This window comes from Nematostella vectensis, chromosome 3, assembly GCF_932526225.1.
Source record: "Nematostella vectensis chromosome 3, jaNemVect1.1, whole genome shotgun sequence".
NCBI lineage: Eukaryota > Metazoa > Cnidaria > Anthozoa > Actiniaria > Edwardsiidae > Nematostella > Nematostella vectensis.
In genome coordinates this window covers 10032822-10055607 of record NC_064036.1, presented here as the reverse complement: position 1 = coordinate 10055607, position 22786 = coordinate 10032822, and the positions used below count along the sequence as shown (strand labels likewise).

General features: G+C 39.5%; 4 protein-coding genes across 12 annotated transcripts in view; 1 reads left to right on the top strand and 3 right to left on the bottom strand.

The window, feature by feature from the left end:
* Window positions 1-8416, top strand: part of LOC5513278 (protogenin) — a 42177-nt gene extending 33761 nt beyond the window's left edge. For 7 of the 9 annotated variants that reach the window (XM_048725169.1, XM_032382702.2, XM_032382699.2 and 4 more), the window contains 13 exons: window positions 268-317; window positions 517-766; window positions 979-1173; window positions 1266-1355; window positions 1545-1853; window positions 2112-2747; window positions 3164-3341; window positions 3603-3799; window positions 3993-4021; window positions 4132-4223; window positions 4666-4700; window positions 4823-4965; window positions 5391-8416. In XM_048725169.1, coding sequence (XP_048581126.1) covers window positions 268-317; window positions 517-766; window positions 979-1173; window positions 1266-1355; window positions 1545-1853; window positions 2112-2747; window positions 3164-3341; window positions 3603-3799; window positions 3993-4021; window positions 4132-4223; window positions 4666-4700; window positions 4823-4965; window positions 5391-5438 — 2252 coding nt within the window. In that variant the 3' untranslated portion in view covers window positions 5439-8416. Of the gene's footprint in view, window positions 1-267; window positions 318-516; window positions 767-978; window positions 1174-1265; window positions 1356-1544; window positions 1854-2111; window positions 2748-3163; window positions 3342-3602; window positions 3800-3992; window positions 4022-4131; window positions 4224-4665; window positions 4701-4822; window positions 4987-5390 lie in introns of all 9 variants that reach the window. The other 2 variants (XM_032382703.2, XM_032382704.2) reach the window with 2 other exon arrangements.
* Window positions 8417-8740: 324 nt separating this feature from the next.
* LOC5513238 (vitamin K-dependent gamma-carboxylase) lies at window positions 8741-15267 on the bottom strand. The gene is made up of 5 exons (XM_032382708.2): window positions 14881-15267; window positions 13925-14010; window positions 12178-13431; window positions 11464-11622; window positions 8741-11204 (listed from the first exon to the last, which is right to left on the bottom strand). Exons 2-5 carry the CDS (start codon window positions 13960-13962, stop codon window positions 10745-10747), a joined length of 1911 nt encoding a protein of 636 aa, XP_032238599.1. The 5' UTR covers window positions 13963-14010; window positions 14881-15267; the 3' UTR covers window positions 8741-10744.
* Window positions 15268-16105: 838 nt separating this feature from the next.
* On the bottom strand, window positions 16106-18920 carry LOC116618711. Its single transcript, XM_032382739.2, has one exon. It carries the CDS (start codon window positions 18017-18019, stop codon window positions 16313-16315), a length of 1707 nt encoding a protein of 568 aa, XP_032238630.1. The 5' UTR covers window positions 18020-18920; the 3' UTR covers window positions 16106-16312.
* Window positions 18921-19068: 148 nt separating this feature from the next.
* On the bottom strand, window positions 19069-22660 carry LOC5513276 (triosephosphate isomerase). The gene is made up of 7 exons (XM_032382741.2): window positions 22433-22660; window positions 21842-21965; window positions 21411-21495; window positions 20834-20966; window positions 20393-20478; window positions 19971-20058; window positions 19069-19398 (listed from the first exon to the last, which is right to left on the bottom strand). Exons 1-7 carry the CDS (start codon window positions 22539-22541, stop codon window positions 19280-19282), a joined length of 744 nt encoding a protein of 247 aa, XP_032238632.1. The 5' UTR covers window positions 22542-22660; the 3' UTR covers window positions 19069-19279.
* Window positions 22661-22786: the final 126 nt, after the last annotated feature.

Here is a 22786-nt window from a genome sequence, read left to right as displayed (position 1 = left end):
AGGTCAGCCAAAATCTAGTAGAGGATGTATTTTTTATTAAAAATTTGAGTAAAAGGCTGAGAATTTTTCGAGAATATCCTTTTGCAATGTGTACTTGTAATTGAGGGTCAATGACCTATGTCTGTAAGCACAAAATATGTATCAAATCGAGAAGAAAAGCTCTACAAAGTCTTCAATTTGTAATTTATATCAATCCATGGTATCCACTAGAAGTTTTACATATCTCATTCAAAACTGTGTAATCTTATCAATGTTTTTTATCCATAGAACCAAGCACATCACCTGGAAACATTGTCCTGAACAGCCTAACTCCTGATGTAAGTAATGTTTGAGGGTCAGAAGGGAGGGGGTGGCAAATTGATTTTATGAGTATACTTCTGTGCACAATTATAATTCAAACATCATTCACAGTTCACCCCTCCCCCATATAGCCCTCCCCCTCCCCTACATAGCCCATGTGTTAACAAAATCTTTTCCAAATTACAACAAGAGTAATTTTATGATTTTGATGTACAGAGCATTGATGTCAGTTGGGACCCCCCTCCTAAGCGGTACCGTAATGGCATTCTGACAAGCTACATCATCAAGTACCACAACAAAAGCATCTCAGAAACAATATTGCTACCAAGCAGTATGCAGAAGAAGACAATTAGTGGGTTAGCCAGTGGGGAGGTGTACATGGTTCAAGTGGCAGCTGCCACTAAAATGGGATGGGGGCCCTTCAGCAAGGAGGAGAGACTTCGAGTCACAACACAACAAAAAGACAGTAAGTTTCATTCAGTGGTAGATATTTGTAAAGTTAATATGATCTCTCGTAAGTTGACAGCTTTACTCATCCACCTTTTAAACCCTTGGTTTTCACATTCTGGCAAGGAGATAATTCTACCGATGTAGGTTTTTAAGGGTGTCCTTTATCAATAGAGATTGCTGTACATACATTCTGGACAACTGTTTACAGATGTTACATTTTTTTTCTAGTGATAAGTTCTCCAAAGATTACTATCAAAGGCTTGAATAGTACAGCCTTGAAGGTGACATGGACACCCCCATTGTACGGGGCCTCAAAAGTTCAAGAGTACAGACTATATTATGCCCAAGAGCACTCACATGGTGTCATACAAAACCCACAAGTGATAGACAAAGGGACTTCCTCCTACATCATCACTAATCTACGTAAGTTTAATATAAATAGTTTTATTCTTTGTTTTATTGTGCTAAAGATTTGAAAATGTTGGCTTTACCTATTGCCTTTATTTCTTTTCTAGTCCCAAATACCAAGTATATTGTGAGGTTCATGGCTTGGGATGGAAGTAAGACAGGACAGCCTGCAGTGGAAGTTGGCCAAACACGTCTAGGTAAAATCCTTTTGATGCTTTGTACAAGCTTCAACCTTTTTCAAACACTACTTTTGTGAACACGAAAAAACTGCTTTTACCAGAAATGAATAACAATACATTTCGCATAACTTGACAACTACTTACAAATATTGCATTTTTTTTATGTTGTTGATATAAATACATATAACCTTTTTACTTCTATTATAGGAGAGTCACAGGTGTCCAGTGTTGGCATCACAAATGTTGTTTGCCACCCAAGGGATCCATTCACCATTGAGGTTATGTGGCAAAAGTCATTTTCTAAAGACCCAGCCTTCTACACAATCAGTTATGGAGTAGCTGGAAATCTCAACAAAGAGAAACGGAAGACTAAAATTGTGGTGGAGACGCATGTGAAGATTAAGGATCTCAGTCCTGGAAGAAAGTACCATGTCATGGTGAAGCCACTTGATGCCAACTACCTAGCAATGTCGGATTGGGTTCATTCAAGCTCATCATGTCAAACCCCTGAGCAAAGTAAGTTTGAAACAACATGCATGTTATTGGAAATTGTTGTAATAGGCTTTCCAATTATTACAGGACACAATACTGTTTGAAAAACACATGGACAACATAATTGGCTCTTTTCTGCATCATGTATATAAGCATGTTCATGGTTTATTTATGCATGAAGTTTTGGGTAGTATTTAATTGATATTCTGATATAAGTATGCAGCTAGCACATTCCTTTTATAAATGAGAATGAATTTGCTAAATTCATTATCTTTTTTTAAGGGCCAGGATCACCACCTAGAAATTTCAAGTTTGCAATCATGTCCAAAGTATCTGTCGATCTCCAGTGGGAACCACCAGAAAAACCCAATGGCAAAGTTTCAAAATACATGATTGCATACACAACAGATCCTTCATTGCCAGACAAAGAATGGGAAGAGCAGGAAGAAGTGCTCTCCAAATTCATCTCAAGGTTTGAGAGGGTTGTCACTGCACGTCTCACTGGACTAACCCCAAACGCAACATTCTACATCAAAGTAAAAGCTGGAAATCAGCAGGGATATGGACCATACTCCAACATTCTCAAGGTGTTGATGGTGTTGCCTAAGAATAGAGATGATGCACCAAAGCTTTCCTACAAATACATTTCATCGACATCTGTTGATGTCTCATGGGAAAGTCCAAAGAGTTACAAAGGAAAAGCTGACAGCTATGAAATGATCTACACCACAAACCAACTTGCTTCAGAGAGGAAATGGCAGAAACGGCTTTTGAGTTTGTCGCCTGATTCCAAAGAACTTGTGGTGCGCCTAACTGGGCTTACATCTAATAAAACCTATTATGTCAAGGTCCGTGCAGACTATAATAGCCAGTATGGGCCTTGGTCGAAGGTTCTCACGATCTCCTTGTATGAGAAAAGTAAGCATATATTAACATCACAGACATATAGGAGGGGTTAGATAAGATACTATACCTTTTTAATGTTGATCCTAGTTCAAACACTGGATTTGTACCTACATTTTTGTGTCATGAGTAAAAAGGGCTTCCTCTTAGCTATATTTTCCAGTTTTACTTTGGGTGAAATCACATTTGTCTTGTTAGGGCATACAAATCTGGCTACTGATATTTAGAACAGGGCAATTGTGCATGTATAAAACCACATGTTGTCGTGCACACACATTTGTTATTACTTCTTTTTATGCTTTCTTGGGTCTGAATACAACAGTTCGCCCACAGTTATTGTATGCATTATACCCATACTCATACTTGCTCAAGCAACCATGCGTTGCACTGTAAGTCACGCATGCGTCCATTCCCATTATCATTCACCACAGATAACGGCTCCTTGATAGGTCCTGAAAAGTCTACAGCCAACGAGACATCCCCTAACCCTAAAGCCTCTGAGGAAAAGGAAGACTTCCAGGTCAAACTTGGCATTATCATTGGCTGTGTCATCAGCGCCTTTTGTATTGTGATGCTGGTCCTATTCATTATATGGCGATGCCCCTGCAGGTAAACTTACTATTTCTGCCATAACAATTGTTATGATTATATGTATGGAGAGAAAAGGAATCAAGAGGTTTTTGGAAGAGTACTCTGTTTAAATTCCTCACAAGAATAGGTAGTGACCTCAAGATGCCGCATCTATACTTTGTTTCATAGTAAATGTTTGTAAAATGACAAAGTACAAAGTCCTTTTAGACTTTGTTTCTTAAAACTTTAGTATACCATACTTGTACAAATTGTTCTACGAGTTTTCTTTTAACTTCTCAGATTAAAAGGCCAAAAAAAGAGAAACCAGATGTCTTTGGTCAACACAAAGGCAGCCAATGGTTACACAGTCCCTCCTCGTAACTCAAGTCACCAGACAATGTCAACCAATAGCACTGGACAAAGTGGCAGTACCTACGACGAGGGATCAGCTGGTTCATCCATATCAAACACATGTCAGTGCAGATGTACTTGCAGTGGTAAGTTGATTTCCTTCTGTTTCTATTTCTATTTGTTGGATGACTAGAAATGCAATATTCTTCATGTGTTTTTCTGCTTATTCTGCTTTTTCATAATACCGTGGTCCACTGAAGAATCCTCACTGAAGTGCTTTTACCACAATTTGTAAACTTTAAGTTATCACTTAAATCTATATTTTTCTTTAACTTCCAGCAAGAAAATGGCCAACAATTAATTCGATGGTAAGTAATCAGCAAGTAATTGTAAGTAATAGTAATTGTAACAAGTAAGTCATAACATTTTTCTTGTATATGTATATGACTACTTGACAAATTGTATGTTAATTTCACAGCCAAACAAGCCGCCAAACCAGGTGGCCGGAAATGGTCACATCATTACAGGGAGTGGTCAGCTGGTAATGACTCAAACTACGCAGGAATTCAGGTAAAATCGCCAGTGCTGAAAAACGCAAGACTAGTTCCAGTACCGCGCGGTTAATCCAGCCTTTTTTTTGGAATGGCTTTTTACCAGCGAACTGTCACATTTTGGCGAATGCTAAGAAAACTAGACCAAACCAAGGCCATAATTTTCTTTATGACTCCCTCATTATCACACAAATCTGTCATCTTTTGTACAGTATGGTTTTAATGCTGTACAGTTAGTCAAATCAGCGAATGAAGTCAGCCTTTCGTACCTTTTCTCGAATTTTTCAACACTACGATTGTGCTTGTTTTTGCCAGAGCACGCGCATGCGCATACGTTATTCAGCACTGTCGGTAAAATCTCCATTCAATGAAGGGTTAAATCTTGTATCTAAAAATAATTATGGAAATGAGATTCCCCATATTTGCTTGTATAATAAAATTACACTTTTTCGTTTACACAGAAAAGCAAGTCTTCAAAATCATAATAAGGACACAGGTAAGAGTTAACCTTGAAAAATAGGCTATCAGATGCTTACAGTATAATTCATGTCACACTACTGCCCCGCATGTAAAAAACAGACTAATACATGATAGAACTTTTGTTTTTCTTTTTCTTAGAAACCAATGGTCACATTTCCAATGGATATGTGTTAAATGGCTACATACCGAATCAACAGCTACAAAATGGGCATGTTTCCAAGGATGTTCTAGTCCCCTTGCAAGTGCTTTCTGATGGAAAGAACACAAGATTAACAGTGCCTGTGAGTAACAATGCACTTTAGGTAATAGTCATGGTTATGTTGGATACTGTAATGATTCAAAATGTTTCAGGTTTTTTTTTTTTGTTGGGGGGGCTTATTGGAGAGGTGGTGTTTATTGGGGAAATACCTGCTTCTGAATCGATTGAGAACTAAACTTTATTTGCAGTTAACTGAAACAACAGTAAAGATGTAATTAGACTTAATACGGTACCTTCCTTCATTGAGGGGTTTTCAATGTTTATAAACTGATGACGAGAGGGTGTGCTTATTTAAAAGAGTGTGCTTATTCGAATAATTACAGTATAGCAAATTATGTGTAAAAAGCTTGTTATTTGTAACCCTAACCTCTTACAGCTTTTGCTTGTTAGTTACAACAGACATCTTACTCTTCTATTAAGCCAAAACTCTATCATTCTGTTTTCTAGGAACAGCAGAGACCCCCTACTAGTGGAAGCATATCGGTGGACGTGTAACATATACCATTTATCTACATATACATACAATTATATTATATAGAATTTATATATTTCATGTATACATTAATATTATTTGTATTCCAATCCAAAACACATTTTACATTGCCATAACCATCAATATTTTGTCAACCATTGGAGAATGCTGCAGAAGTAGATCAGAAAGAAAGTGATTACAGCTGAACAATTTTTTAAATACAAAATCAGTTTTATGTAAATATTTATTACGAAAGAGACTATTTATCATTACTGATCGCTTATTTAACTTTAAATTGTACATTTGATTGAGTTTTTTCTACTTTAACCGTGGTGACCATTTATTTGTACAACTCTGGCAATACACATAAGCATTCTCAATATTTTTGGCAAAAATGTGACAGTAAATCTATTTTTTTTTTTACTTCTATTTCATATCCAAATTGTACACCAGACAAGTTCTCTGGAATTATTAATATAAGGTATTTAGCCAGATGACACACATCTTATAGCCATTGTAAAGCTATTACTAGTGCTCGGTGATACTTTTTAAACATGAACGTGCACTATAAAAGGGACTTGCCTAAGGCAAGCTGTCATTCGTCATTTGACCTCACCGAGTGAAGAGCTCCGTAGAGAGAGACCAAAATGCTACAATAGAGTGGCTCTAGAGTGGTCGATAACACACTATTAAAGTCTTATCAAAAGGTGTTTTTGAAACAAGTCAAGTCTAGTTGTGAATGACGACAACTTGCGCGAGATCTTGCCAACAAGGAGCTATTCCTTTTATAGCGTGCATTTGTGTTTAAGAAGGAGGGGTAAAGCGTATTAGGGTATAGTATAGTTCCTGTCTACAGCCCACATCCCTATTATGCCACATTTCTTTCAATTTAACAAGAACAATATATTAGTGTGACATGGATAACTATGGCCAACAAGACAACATTATCAGAAAGTTGACGAATTTGCATGCGAGATTCACTGTTGATTCACAAGAACTTTTTAACCAGGATTCCGTTGTGCACTGAAACATATAATTGCCATCCTATTTGGCTAGTGCGGTTGATGCCAATCTGACTGCATGTTCCTTACATGCTTATTGGCCATCACAACACTGTTAAGATGGACATAGTAATGTATTTAACACTGTAATCACCTGTAGAGTAATATAATAACCTTTTGAGTAAGAATTACCATATTCAGTTACACTAACTGATATAAAGTTTATCCAGTGTTTCTATTTTACCCCCAACCTCCCTAAGAAAGCTTCTAACATGCACTATTTAGTAAGGATAATAGTTAATTTCTTTTTTATCAATATATTGTTTTCTATTTTAATCTAAATCATGTTTTGCCTGGCAGCTTGCTTTGCCCTTTTTTATGACCTTTGCAGTACTTGAATTTTAGTATGCAGTTTTTGATCAATTTCATTTCAAAAAAAATGGGAAAAATATGAGCGCTATACTTGAAATTGTGTACAGCACCTTATTACAATACTAAAATTTTATTTGTACAGAAATCCAAAAACAACAAAATCAGTAAATTTGTACAGACCTCCAAGTTACTATAACTTGTATTTATTAACTCAAAATTGATATAACAAAATACTTATCAACAGCCTTGTTTTTACTCGATAAAGTGCATTTCAAATTTAGAGTTAAGGATCTGTGTATCTGTGTTAGTTTATGTCCCTTAGGTTGAGCTCTTTCGCATCATAGGGTTCAAGCACAATTTGAGTTCATACTATTGTGGGTGTCTTAACAAGTCACTTTCTAATCAAGTCTTATAACAGAACAAGTGGTTATTGAGATATCATACTTTCATATACAATTCTAAGGTCAAACGATCAACTTGGCTAATTTGCATTTATTTGCGTAATTATGGAAAGTATGTTGCTTGCCTAGCCTGAGTAAGAAATGTCACACACAATTTTGTGAGTATTTGCTGATTTAAATAAACTGATGTTGTACAATACTACAATGTAGACAATGTAGATAAAATAGTTACCAGTGAGGTAATACCTAGTCATATATTTTAGTCAAGATATGTAGCCTTGTATTTAGCCTTTTTGTGGGAACTGTGTTATGATAGCAAAAATGAGTGATATACTCCTAAGTTACTGCTTAGTTGCATATTATTACCAAATGTGTAGATTGTACAATGTACAACACAATCATATAGCAATCAGGAGTTTCATTAGGCCCCGGCGGCGGGAGGAACCACCAGCTATTTTCCACCAAGCACCGGCTACTTTAAAAAAAAAGGTTGATTACTAATGTAACAAAATGACCTCCATCCTAATCTCCACCGCCTACTCTGAAGCTTAATGAAACCCCTGAGCAATCATATAGCTATTGATATTAGAAAAAAATCTGTTTTATATCTATTTAGAACTGCTTTAGTTTTGTGGTATGATTTGAAATATATTTTGTTTCTATTGTTTAGCTGGTGATGTGCAAAATTCTATTTTTGGAATGCATAAGATATAGTTGGAAGGGAGGGTTATGGAACGTAGATATAGTTTTGTTTTAAAGGCATCATATGTTATTCAAACAATTTATGCTACTTTGTAAAAAAATGAATTCATATATACATAATAATATATATACATACAATATTTTGAAACGGTATTGCTACTGTTATAATATGGGTAGTAGAAATCATCAAACTCATGCTCATGCATTCACCACTATCGTGGAGAAAATTTACTGGGCCACAACAACTGGGAACTAGAATTTTTTTATAACAGGGATCTCGCATAGAATTAACACAAGTTGAGCATTTCATTATGTTCTGCAAATACTTGATTTTATCCAGTTTTCTATATCCCACTATGCTTTGACCTGAAGAAATTTGTTAATTTTGCTCCCATTTCAGTACTTGGTTGTTGTGCCTCAGTAGAATCTACTTTTCATTATAAACTGATATGTTATTTTACATTATCAACAATGCGAAAATATAGTCCTGTTTTTAAGGCAATGAAAATAAAAATTATTACCAAAGAGAGGTCAGTCTTAAATATCTACAGTACATCATACACTGCTGTGGCCACAATGAGAACTTCCAGGGTGCAGGGATTCTAGTTTTGATTGATGAGGTATCTTAAAAGTGGGGTAAATAGGTTATAAATATGGAAGAATCTGAGACAAAATGCTGCTGTTTTGGTTAACGATTTTTGTGTTTTAGAAGTAAGAAAATGCTAAAATTTCTGTTCTATAACCAGTGTGTCTTCAACCCCAAAATTCAGCTCTACATCAACCTCTGAGACCCTGAGATTTCTTGAATTTTGTCTTGAGCCACCGAACCCCCACTCTTTTTTCTATTTATTTGGCCAGATGCAAATGTACTCAATAATGCCCTTGAATCCTGTTTTATAAGCACATATTGCTGGATGAAAATGTTGCAACCTACTACCAATATTAGCCAACATAATTTATATTGTGTATTATATATTAACAGTACCAGCATTGTTGGCTGTCCTGGCTGGTACTGTTTGTAGGAGATTTTGGACCCCTACTTAGATAAGGCACAATAATAGGCAGCATCACTAGTGAGCAATGCCTGCCTAAAAACGCCTGCAAGGGAGGCTACAACATCACATGCATGCACATCATAGCTGTCAACTCACCTGCATTAGGCGGGAGTCACAAGATTTTGGACCTCATCACAAGCCTAATTTTTGTGAGAATGTTCATACATTCTCTGTATTCACCCAAATTGGCTCTCTTTGGTTTTCTCACGTATTTACTGTATTTCACCTAATTTCACAAGATTTCTGTCCAAGTTGGGTTGACAGTAGTCTGCTTAGCAGCCGCTTTTAGTGTCACGCATGCCGCCGGTTGACAGCTATGGCACATGTGCTATGGCACGTTCCTGTGATGTTGTTGAGATCATACATGGCAACTCTCTTATCAAGATTTTGATTCTCTTCTGCCCTCCCAGGTGAAGCAACAAATTTCCCACTTTTTAGCATTCCTAAAAAATTTTCTATATGAAAAAACTATGCTTTCCCTATTCCCTGTAAGTTAAAAAAGCCTTTATGATTAACGACTCTGCTTTATTTGGAGGCTACCTATGAAAAAGGGTACACCTGCCTCTCACTTACCACATAAATACCAAGTCTGAGCAGGTATGTGAGTACCCTGGGTAACAGGGGCTCGAGCTTCACTCCAACAACACGAAGGGCGCATAATAAACGAACAAAGCTCAAGACTCTGGTACCCAGGGTTGTATGTGTGCTGAAAAAGTTGCCTCAATGTTGCATTCCAGTAATTCAAAAATTGTAATCTTGGTAGTACAAAGGACTCTTCTGCACTGTTGTTCTGAGACGCTAACAGTTTTAACAGATCAATTTCCACAATATCACTTGACCAGGGGTTATAGCGTTTCGCAAAGACCATGTGGCTAAGCGAATCTAAAGGGGATGATGGTTTGCTCATCTTGGTAGTCTGGCAACTGTTTCTACTGCCGGTGAACCAAGTTGAAGTTGAAGTAAGCTTAAGTAATAAGATAACACCCTGATTCCGAAATCTGTGGAATCTAACCACACAATCGAAACTACTTCATGAAATCTACTATAGAAGGATCCCTTTTTATGCTATTATATGTGTTGCTAATCGGGGAAAAACTTAAATAGTTTTATTTTCTTTAATCCTATCTCAAACACTGAACTGTAGTGAGTCGTTTTGGAAGGAAGGGTAGGAAACAGAACTCTTGCTTGCTTCCTACCTTCGAACAAGCAACGTTTGTAAGCCTAACTAAGCTACCTCACAAAGCAAAAAACAATAACTATTCACTCACCTCAGCTTCTGTCTATATATACTAAATTCCATGTACGTATTTACTTGCAAAAATTCAGCTAAAAACCGCTAAACAAAACTCCTTCAAACGGACATGAATTTCTATCGTGTCAGCCAATGAAATAATCAGGTTTAGGCGGGAAATTACGCACAGGAAGCCCAAAGTTAGAAACTCAGAACAGAACAAATGCAATGTATCTGTAGCCATAAAATATAAAAAAAAGTCCACTTCCAGAACTAGGAGACCAGGGAAATGACAGAGAGACAATATCCATGGGTAGAAGAGCTAGCTCATCGAATGGGTTGGGTTACGGTTGAGCGTTGCGTGAGACGTGAGACTAGCGGGAGAAATGACGCTTTGTGGGGGATGGGGGGGGGGGGGGGGGGTATTCTGATCCAATATCCTGCTTCGAGACTACCTGGGAGGTTGATTATCTTATATATTTTATTTACATTCTACTATATGCTTACATTAGAAGAAGGATGCAATTTAACACTTAATTATTACAAAGGATAAGCTCGACAAGTGTCTCAAAAAGAAGGCACTTTAAACTTCCAGCCTTGTACTCCCAGGTACTTTTGCGCCTGCTGAAACGAAGCCAAATCGCAGTCATACACATAGTACCAAATACAAGTTAGGTTACCGGTGCACGTCACGGAGTGTGGTCCGTGACTGGGTACGGTCGCGCTATCTCCTGCCCTCATGCTTCTGCTCTCGTTATCCGTCATGACTTGCAAGGTCCCCTTCAAACCGAAGGCGCGCATGTCCTCACAAAACATCCGCTGAAACGAAGTCTTGTGTGTACTGCCAGGTCTGTCCATGAAAAAAGAAGTCCCAAACCCTCGCTGGTCCCACTCCCTTTTGACTTCACGGAGGTCGTGGAAATCTATGACGTCATCTGACATTTGCGGCGCTACCCAATCATGTGTAAACGCCCAGTGATTGACAAGCGTCAAGTCGACAGTGTTGTTGGTGTAGCGCTGGTATGGCCTGTAAGTGATTTAAATACAAGATGATCAAGAAAATGTATAAAACATGATTGACAAGCAACAACAAACCCGCGTGCTCTTTGGGGTAGAATGGATGCGAAAGACAGTTTACTTCCGATTAGTTAAGATACTTGCTTGGTGGCGGTGCACGCACTGAAACACGCTTACTCCAGTGATTTTTACGCTTATCCTGAAGTAATAAATCTCTCACTAATAAGTTATCATATCGTGAGCGAAGTAACGGTAATGAGCCGCCGCACCTGTTGTTCAGCGCCTTCCACATATCAACCATGATTGACACATCAGGGTCTCCACTCGGTAAATGCCTCGCTTTGATGTGCGCGACGAGCTGGAGTACCATGTCTGGGTCTGTGAGCATGCGCTTTACCTGCCTGGTGGTAAGACGAAGCGCGTACGGGCTGTGGAATCAAAGAGTCACGATCAACCCGCCATTTTGTCAGCCTATCAAAATAACAATGTGTGAGTAAGCATCCCGTTTTGTCAGCTGATTTGGGGGATATGGAGATTTCAACACAATCAATTCGTATGGCTGATTAGGGCTCTTCAAGAAATGTTAACAGCGTCTAGAATATATTTTTCCAGGGATAGTAATTAAACCAGTAAGAAAATAAACTTGTAAACTTGGCTTGTCCGCTCATACCAGAGATCTAGCCGCTGTCTTTGTAATCATTGCTTTTTATCCCTGTCTGCATTTTTCCTACCCTAAAGGACAAAAACATTGCCGCTATATACACAGAAGTTGGCTTTGACTTGAAGAATACTTTTATTGTTTTATGTTTATAAATATACAATTCAATTTTTAGCTTCGTGCAAACCGCTACACATCAGAGACACAAGGGAATGCTAGTTGGCAAACTTGCGTTTAAAATTTGAACATGTTCAAATTCTACGCAAGTGAACGCATGATGGTGGCCAAACCAAACGCAGTCACAAGTAGCAGAACTGGAACTTACTCAAATACCGTTTCGTCGCCAGTCCCTCGCTGCCGGATGTGGAACCTCATGATCACTTCCTCCTCGTTGAGCATCATGCGCCAGCTGAACTGATGGCCTTCTAGCGTCCAGTTCACGTTGCCAGGATACAGCCAATGACGAAACGGCAACAGTAGTTGCGTAGCAACGAACATCATCAGGAGCCATTTTATCGGCTTAGATAATCTCCCTTGTGGAACTGGGGGGTTTTCCTTACTCTTCGTCTCCATTTTGCTGATGTTATTAGTAAATGAATTATAGACCTTTTTCTTGATTGCTTGAAACAGATTTTCTACGCTGTTCTCCTCCAGGTAAATTACATTGGACCCAATCATAAGCCAAGGAAATGTTCCAATTTTGAACAGGAAATGATTTGCCCCGTGAAATCCCAGACTGAAAATGATGCCCGTTAATCTCAGTCTCGGGGTTATTAGGAAGAAACCCACGAGTAGATCAAACATAAGTCCGCCAATGCTGTAGAAATACCCAATTACATCTTGGACCAGGTCCGGCGGCAGAACAAACTCGAAACCCTCGCGGAGGAGAGGAAAGCGGGTGTGGTAACCCCATGTACGCATGGGCTCACCCCGGATTGCCCAATCATAGTTGAGCTTAGCGATGCCAGCGTAGAAATAAACAACAAACAGCTGAAATTTGAACAGGAAAACCTGCCAAAAAGGGGCAGTGCGGGGATCGGCGTCAGGGGGGTCTGAACGAGTTGATAGGAGCTGCTTCAGAAAGCAGTCGACTGAGAGACGTTTTGCGGCGTCGGAAATAAGGAAGAAGAAAGCTAAGAGAACGTATAGATAGAAATGGTTATTGTAACGAGATTTTTCCAGCAGGTTTTGGTACGTGTAAGTTAGCAAGAAGATAAAACAAGATGCTCGATAAAATAGGCCCAGTCCGACACAGAAAGCCGACACACAGCATACAAGATAGACCCATCGTAACACTGTCAGCGAAGGCTGAGGCACGACGGGGGCAAACCAAAAACGAAAGTTCAACTCCGCGAAATCGAACGTCGTAGGAAGCGTCGTCTGCCAGTACATGAGGCGGTAGATGTGAAAGCACATCATGAAGCCGAAAAAGATGCGGAATATGACCAAGTTTAGGTTGTTGACCGGTCGGGATAGCCAGGTCTCGTACGAAGGTACTCGCTGCACATGGTCTGTTCGCTTGGTGGGTGTGTCTCCTTGTTCTGGGCTCTCGTTTGATTTAGTGAGGGTCGAGGCTCCACTGGGTTAGAAATAAAGATAGTCAATCTGAGGTGTAAAGTCATGGAAGGTAATTTTATTTTTCCGCTTTTATGTCATTTTACTTTGCATATCATGCGAAAGACACTTATTTACCCTAGACCCAGTAATGTAGTGGGCTTATGAAGGCCGTCGCCAGTATTAGAAGGGCCAAGTCACTAAGTCATGATAGAAAAACAATAATCTGGTTATATTTTATCCTCTGGTCCCAGAGAGAGACGTTAGAACATTTTTATGACCAAAATCAGTTTCTATTTGGCAGGGCAGTAGCCATATAATTTCAGTTACCCTGTCTCTGAGAACCGAAGGTCTTTAGCTAAGGTCGATAAATAGATTTCATTCAAAGGGTAATATTTTTGCACATAGCTTTTTATTCTAGGTCATATAGCCCGTTTTTTTTCAAATTATGTCAGTGACTTTTGTTATACCTCGGCCACAATTTATTCCTTGCTACGACAGTTCCAGTGTACACTTACCTCTTCGACTCCAAGTTCCTGTGACGAACGCTCGTCATCTTTCCACTGGCGTCAAATAAAAAAGCTGAACACCTAAAGCCTTAAACCTGAAAGAAATAAGGATAACAATCATCCTATTCGATGTAGTTGTCATACCGGTGTTCAACGTCCCCATGGATACGTAGTTTCCATGACATTGAAAACTCGATTATTGGCTGAAATGAGGTTTAGGTTCAAAAAGAATGATATTTCGAAGGGGTCTTGATTGATAATCCTCCTAAAATAGATGTAAAAGTGGACCAGCCCAAAACGCTAACTACTAAAGTTCAGTCCAGACTAGTCTGTCCGTCCGAATCCAAGTTCGTATTGTGTTGGTCTTAAAAATGTTTTGCAGTTTTTGTAAAGGCGATATACTACTCTACATAAATAGTTCTTTGGAAGCTTTGAAAATGACAAAAAATGAGCTCATTGTAAAAATGTAAACAAGGTAGTATATATTTTTTCAAAAGTATAAAACAAACCTGTCAACTTTTTTCTACATTATGCACTAATCAGGAAAAAACACACATTATATTCGAGAGGAAAGATCCTAAAGAAATTAAGTGAAGCAAAGTGTCAATCATACAAACTGTTTCTTGTTTATTTTTTTTAAACGGCCCCTAAACTAGGCCATGCTGTGATCACAGCGTCTTTTTGTAACATGTTTTGAAGCAAGATTTACAAATCCATAACTAACGCATTTATCAGATCAATTCACATCGTATATCAAAAACTTTTTATAACACAGCAAACCGTACCACGGGGCAAAAAAACCCCGCAAATTACAAAATCTACCTTTTTGTGACAAGACTAATCAAACGTTTTCGTCAAGGTGCGGCATTTTTTTACATTTGTTTTTACAATTTCAAGCTCTGGTAGAAAACAACAACAAAAACAGTGCAATGAGTAACTTAGTTATTTCTGCGTTGGATGCGTACCTTTGAAATAGAGGCAGTCTGGATGTATATATACAACAGACGAAACAACAAGCCAGCCAACGAGGAGAACGGTTTCCTATCACTCCCAGCAGTTTTACCGTACACGGCAAGATGCTGGTTTTAAGATAAAAATCAGAAAAGTTCGAAGCATACAATGGACGTGGCGTGCGTTAACGAATATGTACACAAGCCTCCAATTCAACACATCGCTTGGGAGACATCTTGATTGAGCAGCTGCCCAAAGCGCGCCGGTGTATTTAAACTCCCTTTTTCAGAGTCGATTTGTTTTCTTTGTTTTGTGTAGCTCTATCGAGTTGGATTTATGACAAGGGCTAACAAATTACATCATAGAGTGGTCATGCTTATATCATAGAGTGGTTATATGCTTATATCATAGAGTGGTTATATGCTTATATCATAGAGTGGTTATATGCTTATATCATAGAGTGGTTATATGCTTATATTATAGAGTGGTTATATTATGATTATATGCTAGGTTTGCGCTAAAGACACTTTTTTCTTTGATTTGTGGAGCTTTATCGGCGATATCAGGACTAAAAAATTACACCATAGAGAGTTTATAGCTCACCAGCTTATGAGATACACATGTATGCTGATAGAGAATTGTAGGCAAACACATTCTCATTTAATTTTTTTTTGTCAATTACTGTGAAGCTCAGCCCCCCCCCCCAGAACGGCTGCGAAGGAGACTGCTGTCACCGTGGCCATAAGATACGGTTCCAGTCTCCAAACAGACCGGGCTTATCAATATTCAAGCTATCTTTTGCCCCTTCTAATAGCGCGTTGTTAAGTAAACAAACCGTGGCTCACGGAAAACTCGTGACGCAAACGTATTTGTGAGGGGGCAGGCCCGTAGCCAGGGGGGGTTCGGACGAACCCTCCCACCCGGCTTGAAGGTCCGCTCAGAGAAAAAAAATATATATAACGTTTGGCTGGAGATATACCTTGCACATCAATATGCCTTTTAAATAACTATAAAAATCTTCTTATAATAATTATCTTTATTATTATCGCTATATGTTAAAAAGTATCCTATTTATAACATTTTAAATACAAGATTGAGTGCCTGTTATAAGGCGAGGAGAGGGGTATACCGGAAATTCGGTCCTCTGAAATGGGCCGGGGGGGGGGGGGGGGGGGGCTCGTTTAGTATCCAGTCTCTCAATTATAAGGGGGATTATTGAGTAAACCGTGAGCCACAGGAAACTGTGACGTAGACCCTTTAATGTGAGACGTTTTTTACAGGAACTCTTATCTGGCCTTTAGATCCTAGTCAAGATGGACAAGTTCAAAAAGCGTGTGCCTAGCAGACAAACGAGACGGCGCGGGATCCTTTCTAGTTATGAAAACAAAGCTGAACAGGAGCCTCAGAGGGGCTCTTGTCATTGAGCATAAAATGTCATCCTCGATATCAAATATGGAAGAGTATTTGCACACTATGTGGGTACTCTCCACTCCCGTCACATGTCACAAATAGTCTCCTGTCATTGGTCAAAGCAAGGTCTGTAATCCCAGATATCGTGCTATAGTAACAGAGGAGGCTGCCGTCAGGCTTATAGCAGCGGATGACGCTCAAGAGCCCGCTGTATGCGAGGATCACCTTTCTCTGCGTGTCAGCGGCAATGATGAGTGGGTATGTGGGATTATCCTTAACATCCTGACGTAACATACATTCACCGAAACTCCTCACGTACCGGCCTTGATAGTCAAACACCTTAATCACGCAACAGTTTGTCTGCTTATCGAAGTCCGATACGAAGTACTCCTCATCCAAGTACACTGCTTTGACGGGGTTTGCGAGTTTCCCGTCCCCGGAGGCTCCAAATGCAAGAGAGACGGTCCCGTCCGTGCTGAACACCTGTACGTATGCCTCGTAGTCGGCAGCCACGTGGCGACACGTGACCATCACGCGCTGCGCGCCGATACTCGCGATATGCGTGAACCAGTGACTTATGTTATGGAGCTTGACAAGGCAGCGTACGAACCGTCCCGAGCTGTCGAACGCCTGCAGCCGGGAAGGCGTCCCAAACAAGCACCCGTCAGCCACAGCTACAATGTGCTTACCGAGGAAGCCTACCCCGGAAGGGCACTCTAGCTCCCCTTCCGCCGCCCCCCTGGACTTACCCAAGCTCTGCAGGAACTCCCCACTATCGTTGAACAATAGGACCGTGTGCCCACCCTGGTCTGACACCGCGATGGTCCCCCCGGAACTGCACGCGACTGCGAATGGGTGGAACTTATTTTCATAGGGGTTAGGGATCTGAAGCGCACGGAAGCGCGTGCCAGGTTTGAGAATCTCTAGTCCTCTTATCAAGTCCTTGTTGAAGCCTGGGAGCCAAGTGGAGTTGTTGAGCTTCTTTCTCGGGGTAACGGTGCCGAACATGCTGCTACTCACACACTGAAGGAAGTCCCTACTCCGGTTAAACATCACCGCGGATGTCTGCACCTCCATGCCATCGTAAAGGTGTCGTAGCCTAGTACTAGCTGAAGTCGCGTCTTTGAGGTGACCTATCAGGGAGTCCTTATCGGTCACTATATCTCTGGGCTCGTCTCGCTCTATGATCTCTTGTATATCGTGCAGTAATCGCTCGGTGCGACGGATAAGAACCGCTGCCGCATGACTATCTTCCTCTATCCCAATCACATCGTCCACCTCTTTACATAGCGATTTCTCCTGCTTTCGCACGAGCTCGACTATATTCTCGGCTGTCTCGTGAATTTGCGTCTTTATGCGCATAGCGTCGAAGTTCAGCGCTTCGCTGATTCGCCGGGAAACATCTGATATCTTAGCAAGTTTCTCACGACAATCACCTAACGCGAATTGAATCTCCGCCTTCGCTAGCTTACAAGGCGAGCTCTCTACCAGCTTCATAAGGCGTAAATTTGTCGGTAAATTCTTGACTCCTCCTCTTGGTATATCGATCTCTGAGCGACATAACGGGCATCGAATCACTCTACTTGACTCCCTAGCGGCCATGTCTTCCAAACATTTCCGACACAAGTCGTGCATACACGATAAAGTCTTTGGCTCCTTAAACTCATCCAAACATATCGGGCAAAGTAGTTCATCTAGTTGGACTGCCATTGCTGTAGTTCTATTCCGCGATGTTTCAGTCATTTTGACAACAGTAGAAAGGCCCAAAGTTTATCTACTGTTCTCGAACGCCACGCACGAGCGAACAAGGTGTCATTAACATAACAAACGCATCCCAGAGGTCGACAGGTCCTCGCAACGGCACCTCATTATCACAGGTGACAAACTGTTTGGGGGTCTTTCAACAAGGCTTACACAGAGTAAATACACGGGATTATCCCAAGCAACGAGCAGTGAAATTACCTTTTTTTTCTTTAAGCTCTTCAAATATAGTTAGAATAGTTAATAATTTCCGTTTCTGTTAGTTTGGTTACGATTCAAAAGGTTGTGGTTCTTTTCACAGGAATAATGATACCATGTTATCGAAGAAGTGTATTTCTGGGTAAAATGGTGCAAATAGTAAGGTGTCGAGCATAAATTATATTCTGCTTACAAGAAGAGCAAATTACAGAGCAGATGAAACGTAACCTGAGTAACATAACATAAATTATCATTATTTTTTTACTCAAAGCAGACATCGACATACAGTCTTCCTTAGAACGAAAAAAATATTTAAAAAAGCAAAAAAGTTTATATCTGAAAGGTTTATACCGTCATCATATTATCTCAAATCTCGTGTAAACAGACAGGGTGCGTGTCTGTGAGATTTTATATTCGTGACCGGAAACGCTTGTTTTTTTTTTTTGTATTTTCTAACTGTTAAAGCCGCATTGTCACCAGTTTACTTCCGGTCGATTACGTAACAATCTCCGATTATTTTTAACGGAAAACGCGAAAAATATTTCAAAATATTGAAAGCAGTGTGTTTATTGGAAGTTTCTTTGAGGATGTGATTGATAATTTAGAGCGGATGGCCTGCTTAATATTTCCGTCAGACCTCCGGAAGTAAACTAGTGACAATGCGGCTTGAACTCTAAGCATCTCGTTTCCTCTTCTTTGCAACATTTAAAATTAAAAATTGGCGTGTGGGTGGGAATTTCTATGTGAGCGGAAGTGGTATTTCGCAGATTACATCAGACTTTGGGAACAGCGTAATATAAGGAGTACTAATAGACCGTAAAGTACCTCGCAGATTGGATAATTTGCAGACAGTTTTATTTACTTAAGGCTTATGAAAAGCATACAAAGGTTTACTCTTTCAACGTTTTTTTATCTTCCTCTAAATATTGGATGCGTGCGGGTTTTGACCTCCTGTGTCGGCTCCCTGTTACCTCCCATAGATATCTATCCCTACCTGTCCATCTGCAAGCATCGAGTAATCTCTGATAGCACTCCCAGTTATACCTATAGTCTGGCGTTAACGATTTGTACAAACTCTGGCTTCAGGGAAGCTCCGCCCACAAGGAAGCCATCAATGTCACCTTCCGCTGCAAGCTCTCGGCAGTTTTTGGCATTGACAGAACCTTGAAGAAAAAGAAAGGAAAATCATTGGTGTTGAGGTGATTGTCCATCCATAGGTACCGTGTGCTATAGTGTTACAGAACTTTAGCAAGGAAATATCAACGCAAAAACTTTTAATTTCTACATGGCTCTTAATTAATTAATCTTTATAATTAATTTAGAAATCTCTAAAAATAGACCTTTTTGTAAATTAAAAATGCAACATGAAAGCGAGGGGAAGCCATCATTCTTTACATGCAATGTAAATATGGTGGGTTTCATTGAGTTTTGGAGTTCAAAAGCTCAAAAGAAATGGCATAGAATATATTGTAGACAGGATTGACTCAGGAGAGTTGAAAGAAGACATGACTCTGCAAAAGTCAAATCAAGGAAAAAATAATTGAACTGATTGAGTGTATTGAGGAGCATTTTGGTAGCATATGCAATTATCAATATAGATGATGCATGTTGACTTTACCACTAAAGAAAGGAATACAATGGTTGAATCAAAATAGATTGCACAAATTGAGGGTATTGGGATGTACTAAATGGTAGGATATTACATTATCAGTGATCTAACATAATTCCATAGTACCTCCATAGATGATGCGTGTTGACTCGGCCACATCAACAGACACATTCTCCTTAAGCCATGCTCTGAGTTGGTTATGCACTTCTTGTGCCTGTGAAGGAACAATAAAATCGCCTGAATGCAACTCCAACATTTGACATTTAAAATGCTGTAATGCAACCATGTAACCTTTTGCTCAGTCTTCAGATTTCTGTGGGATAAGCACATTGGCTAGACAGACTAAAACCAGACAAGAAAGTCACAGTGTTGTGCCTGTTTTAACTATTTATTTGCTGTTGTTCTTTAGTACTGTTACTGCTGAGGTAGGGTCATCTTGCTCACTTTTTTGTTGCTGATGTTGTTCATTTGTTTAGCTTGCTGAGGCAATCTTGCCTGAGTTGCTGTTGTTGTTGTTTATGTTCAATACATATACTTCAGTAACATACCTGTTGGGGTGTGGCTGTCTTGCCTGTCCCAATGGCCCAGACTGGCTCATATGCAATCACAACCTTGCTCCAATCAGATATCTTATCTAGAAAGATAAGAGTTAATAATTGCACAGATGTCCTCCTCACTTATCAACTTGTCCTGTCAGATTCATTTTAGTTACAGGTTTAAATAGACCAGCCTCACATTTTCTATTTAAATCTATGAGTAATCACATGACATACTTACTTTACCATAGTACAGTGAACCAATGAGATTTGATGCACATAGTTGAGAGGTGTCCAATATTAATAACTACTTTAGGTTACTCCATCTAAGAGAAACTATGCTATCCCTTTGGATGCTACTTTCCCTTTGTAGCCAAATTTTTGGTTAAACACTTTTGACCCATTCCTGTGAAGATACTGAATCTAGGACTTGTTTTTAGTGCAATACCGTACCTGCAATAGCCTTGATCTGCCTGAAAACAACTTCTTGAGTCTTTCCAGCCTCACGCTCTGACAGAAGCTCTCCAATACAAGCGATCACTTTGACATTAGCGGACAGCGCATGGGCAACCTTCTCACCAATGAGCTGCATAATTACAAAGCATTTTAAATTTAAAGAGAGTAAAATTACTCTTTACAGATCCTCACACTTAAAAGTACAAGGAGTGAAAGAAATAAAATAAAAAGAGGGGTCAAAAGCAAGATTCAGGTAAGGGCAAGAAATCATTACCATAGTTTATTTACACCATTTCTATTGCCAGTGGTGAATGGCAAATGGCAGTTCTACTACCAAAAATACCTTGGGTCTCATAATATTTCTACATGGAAATGTGGATAAATCATTTGTGTTTTTTAAAAAATAGTACAATAAGCAGTGATCAGTCTTAGACCTGACATCTTCTATTTGTCATTCAGTTAATGTTATCTGTGGTCATTAATGTTATCTGTGGGTAGGTTAAGAGGGTGCCATGGAAAGGTGCCATGAAAACCCTTTCCCTCCATTCTTATGCTGTCTTTTTGAAACCATCACCTCATCCTTTTCTCCGAATATATTCCTTCTCTCTGAATGGCCAATAATCACCCATTCACATCCGATGTCCTTTATCATAGCTGGGCTAAAACACAGCAATATAATGTTCAGAAAATATTCAAATAGAAAAAAACACACATACAAGTATACTCACACTTGCTAATAAAAAAAACTGCTATAGACGCAATAGTAGATTCTGTTACTTGATACTAATGACCCAGCTACCAAATCCTAACTCTTATTATTGAAAGAAATCACTAAATCAAAGAGAACATTTCTTTCAATTGCACTTATTTTGGGCCTTTGAAAACTATGCCCAGTAAAAAAGATGTTACTATAAAACTTACTGGCTGTAAGCAGCAGAACTTGGTTTTAAGAGACCAAATGGCATGTTCTTTGGGGAAATTTTGTCAGGGGGAGGGGAAGGTTACCTGATCTCCCCAGTGAAGGCACCACTTGCAACCTTGTAACAGTTCTGCGCGGCAACTCCAATGTTCTGCTTGGCAGCTTTACGCACATATGACAGGTATAGCGCAGGCGGGGATACCACAATCTCTACACCAAAGACACATAGTTACACTGATTAGACAAAATGTAATCCCACACCCCTACCCCCATTATTCAGTATATTGAATACATTTCATAGCTGGGTCATTCATTGTCAAGTGACAAAATTGCATTTTTTCTCTTTGCACTCAATTGGATTACTCTCAATAACAACAATAATAATAAAACAATCATTTAAAATGAAAGTAGCACATAATAGCTAAGGTAATACACTAGTGTCTCTCTAAACTTAAGATATAACGAAAAATGGTGAACATCCCTAGATCTCAACAACAAGGAATAAGAGGAAATTAGCCTTTTAGACCATCCTCTTTTTTTTAACAATTACAGCACTGTGTTCTGAGGCACAATTTGCACAACTCTCAATGCCTGAATAATGCAGAAAACCACGAATCCGTGTCAAATAGCAGCTCACTCGAGATTTTGACAACACAGACACGTAAAGCTTTACGAACCAGTGTCGTCCGATAACGAACTGTCGTGCAGATTTTTCAAGATCCCATCGATTTGAACAAGGCTTCCGTTCATCTTCCAGTTTCCACCGACAAAGAACTTTCTCCCCATGGTTGAAGGAATATCTAAGGTAAATGCAGGGCTAAGAAAGCAAAGAGAAGCAGCTAGCAGCAGAGAAGTAAGATAAGATGAACTTTGCCTTTTAGTTTTAGAAGCCGGGGTGAAGTGGACCTGGGTACTAGAGAGGGCGGTCAAGATGGCACAGGAAACCCGGAACCAATATAATCTGAAAGAAAAAGAAACGTAAGTCATGGAGGAGAGTTTTTATTCTATAAGGCAGAAGAGAAGAATAAAGA